The sequence below is a fragment of the Penaeus monodon genome, chromosome 10 (assembly GCF_015228065.2).
Source record: "Penaeus monodon isolate SGIC_2016 chromosome 10, NSTDA_Pmon_1, whole genome shotgun sequence".
NCBI classification, from domain to species: domain Eukaryota; kingdom Metazoa; phylum Arthropoda; class Malacostraca; order Decapoda; family Penaeidae; genus Penaeus; species Penaeus monodon.
Window position 1 is genome coordinate 14838385 of NC_051395.1, and position 2500 is coordinate 14840884.

Below are 2500 nucleotides of genomic sequence, written 5' to 3' on the forward strand. Positions count from 1 at the left end.
GGCTTCGCTCAGAGAGTGAAGACCCTCAGACGATAAGTTTCACTCGAGGCGGTGCGGGCCTCTGGCTTGTTGGGCGCACTACCTTCAGAGTCAGAAAATTCGTTTTATGTATGTCTACACTCATTCATATAGAATGTTTCTCTGCATCATTTGCTTATTTTCAATTATATTATGATTAACGATAATCATAACATTAATAATAATATTGCGGATAATGATGATGATAATGATCACAGTAACAACACCTATGATTATGATGATAGGAATAACAATGATAATTATTATAGGAATAATGACAAAAATAATATTAATATTAACAACTGTACTACAGTACTAAGGCCGCGGTGGCCGAATGGTTAGAGCGTCGGACTCAAGACTGTGACGACGGCAATCTGAATTCGAGGGTTCGAGTCACCGACCGCCGCGTTGTTCCCTTGGGCAAGGAACTTCACCTTGATTGCCTACCTAGCCACTGGGTGGCCAAGCCAGCCCAAGTCAAGTGCTGGTCCCAAGCCCGGATAAATAGAGAGAATGATTACCTAAAAAGGTACCACCGGCACTCTCCGTGGAAAGGAACTGGGGACCCTACCACGTACTCACTCCAAGAGCATCACAACATGAAAACTACAATTAAGTATCATGCTGTGACCACGGCGGCTCAGACATGAACCTACCGTTAAAAAAAAAAAAAAAAAAAAAAAAAAACAATAAACGTCACTCACACACAAAGAAAGAACAAATCTAAAACTAAAACATGCAGACAAAATATATATACACAGCTATATATGTATTCACCTATTCCATACAGGCATTATAGACGGACCGAATAATGGTACCATGGTCAAGGCATCGTCGAAAACCACTGGCAATACTAGTTATGGTCTGGCTCTTCGTGACGCTACGACTCAACGTATACATTCCTTCGGTCAAGGTGAGTTGTTTATCTTTGCGCATTACGGCTCTCCTTTGTGTCAGGTCTATCCGGGGTAATGTGTTAAAGTAAGTCTTAGAGCTTTGTTTGGGATTCATTGAGACTTTCTTTTGTATAAGGTCTGGTCATTGCAAAGTTTGTTTATGTATTAAATAAAATCTTGGGAGTTTGTCTTTGGTATTCATTAGGCATGGGTGGCTGTTGGATTCGGTTTGCTTGTTTTGTTGTGATGTTTTGTGTTATTTGTGTAATAAGACAGTTAATGTGGTTTAGATGGTAACAGTTGTGATGTTTGATAACTGTGATACGATATTAATTTACAATTTGAGACCCTTAAAATCCGAGGAAATCCTAGCCACGAGACTCAAGGGATGCTCTTGATATAAATAAATAATGTAAATTCATTGCTTCCTGTTGACTGGGTCCATCTAATGCTTTAGGCATTAGATGCTCCAATCTAATGTTCTTGCTGAAATGTAATTAGACCTTTTACAATTTCTTTAGATTCCGAATGACGCACTGACAACCGGAGACTCTAGATTCGACGACTATATCCAAGAAAGGTCTCCCAGAAGGGATTTGCATTATAACCCAAGGATAAAAAACGAAGATCTCATACTAATACAAAATAATAACGAGACAAAATCAGCAGATACATTGGATAATGAAGGAGTCAACGGACCAAGGGAACCACATGGGAGCAGAAAGTCGAATCCTGAAGTGCAAGAGAAAAAGGAATCAAATATTTCTGAAACGCATCAGGACAAGGAATCAAATCCCGAGATGGAACAGAATAAGGAATCAAACCCTTCTGAAATCCGACAAAATCAAGAATCGAATCCCGAAAAACATAAAGATAATAAAGGCACAAATTTTGAGATGCAAGAAATCAAAGAATCAAGTCGTGAGATACAAGAATATCATGAAATGCAAGATAACAAAGAATCAAATCGTGAGATGGAAGAAAGTAGGGAATCAAACATTGAGATGCAAAAAAATAAAGATTCAAATAATGAGTTGCAAAAAAACAAAAATTCAAATCTTGAGATGCAAGAAAATAAAGATTCAAATCGTGAGATACAGGATAACCAAGAATCAGATCGTGAGATACAGGATAACCAAGAATCAAATCGTGAAATGCAAGAAAACAAAGAATCAAGCAGTGAGATGCAAGAAAACAAAGATTCGAATCCTGAGAAACAAGAAAACAAAGATTCGAATCCTGAGAGACAAGAAAAGAAAGATTCGAATCCTGGGAAACAAGAAAACAAATATTCGAATCCTGGGAAACAAGAAAAGAAAGATTCGAATCCTGGGAAACAAGAAAACAAAGATTCGAATCCTGGGAAACAAGAAAAGAAAGATTCGAATCTTGGGAAACAAGAAAACAAAGAAGTGAATAGCGAGGCACAAGAAAATAAAGAATCAAACACTGAGACACAAAACAGGGAATCAAATTCTACTGAACATCAACAGAAAAATGAAACAATTTCCGAGATTAAAACCGGGGGATTAAAACCAACTCTAGTATATGAGAATGTGGAGGCGTTTTCTGAAGCAGAAGAAAAG

The 2500-nt window shown here is 37.8% G+C and overlaps 1 protein-coding gene across 1 annotated transcript in view; it reads left to right on the top strand.

Annotated features, from left to right (window-relative positions):
• Nucleotides 1-2500, top strand: part of LOC119577878 — a 10655-nt gene that overhangs the window by 1249 nt on the left and 6906 nt on the right. Inside the window, exons 2-3 of the mRNA XM_037925505.1 lie at nucleotides 809-931; nucleotides 1436-2500. The exon at nucleotides 1436-2500 is cut by the window's right edge and continues 102 nt beyond it. Of these exons, the coding sequence (XP_037781433.1) occupies nucleotides 830-931; nucleotides 1436-2500 (1167 nt within the window). The 5' untranslated portion in view covers nucleotides 809-829. The remainder of the gene's footprint in view (nucleotides 1-808; nucleotides 932-1435) is intronic.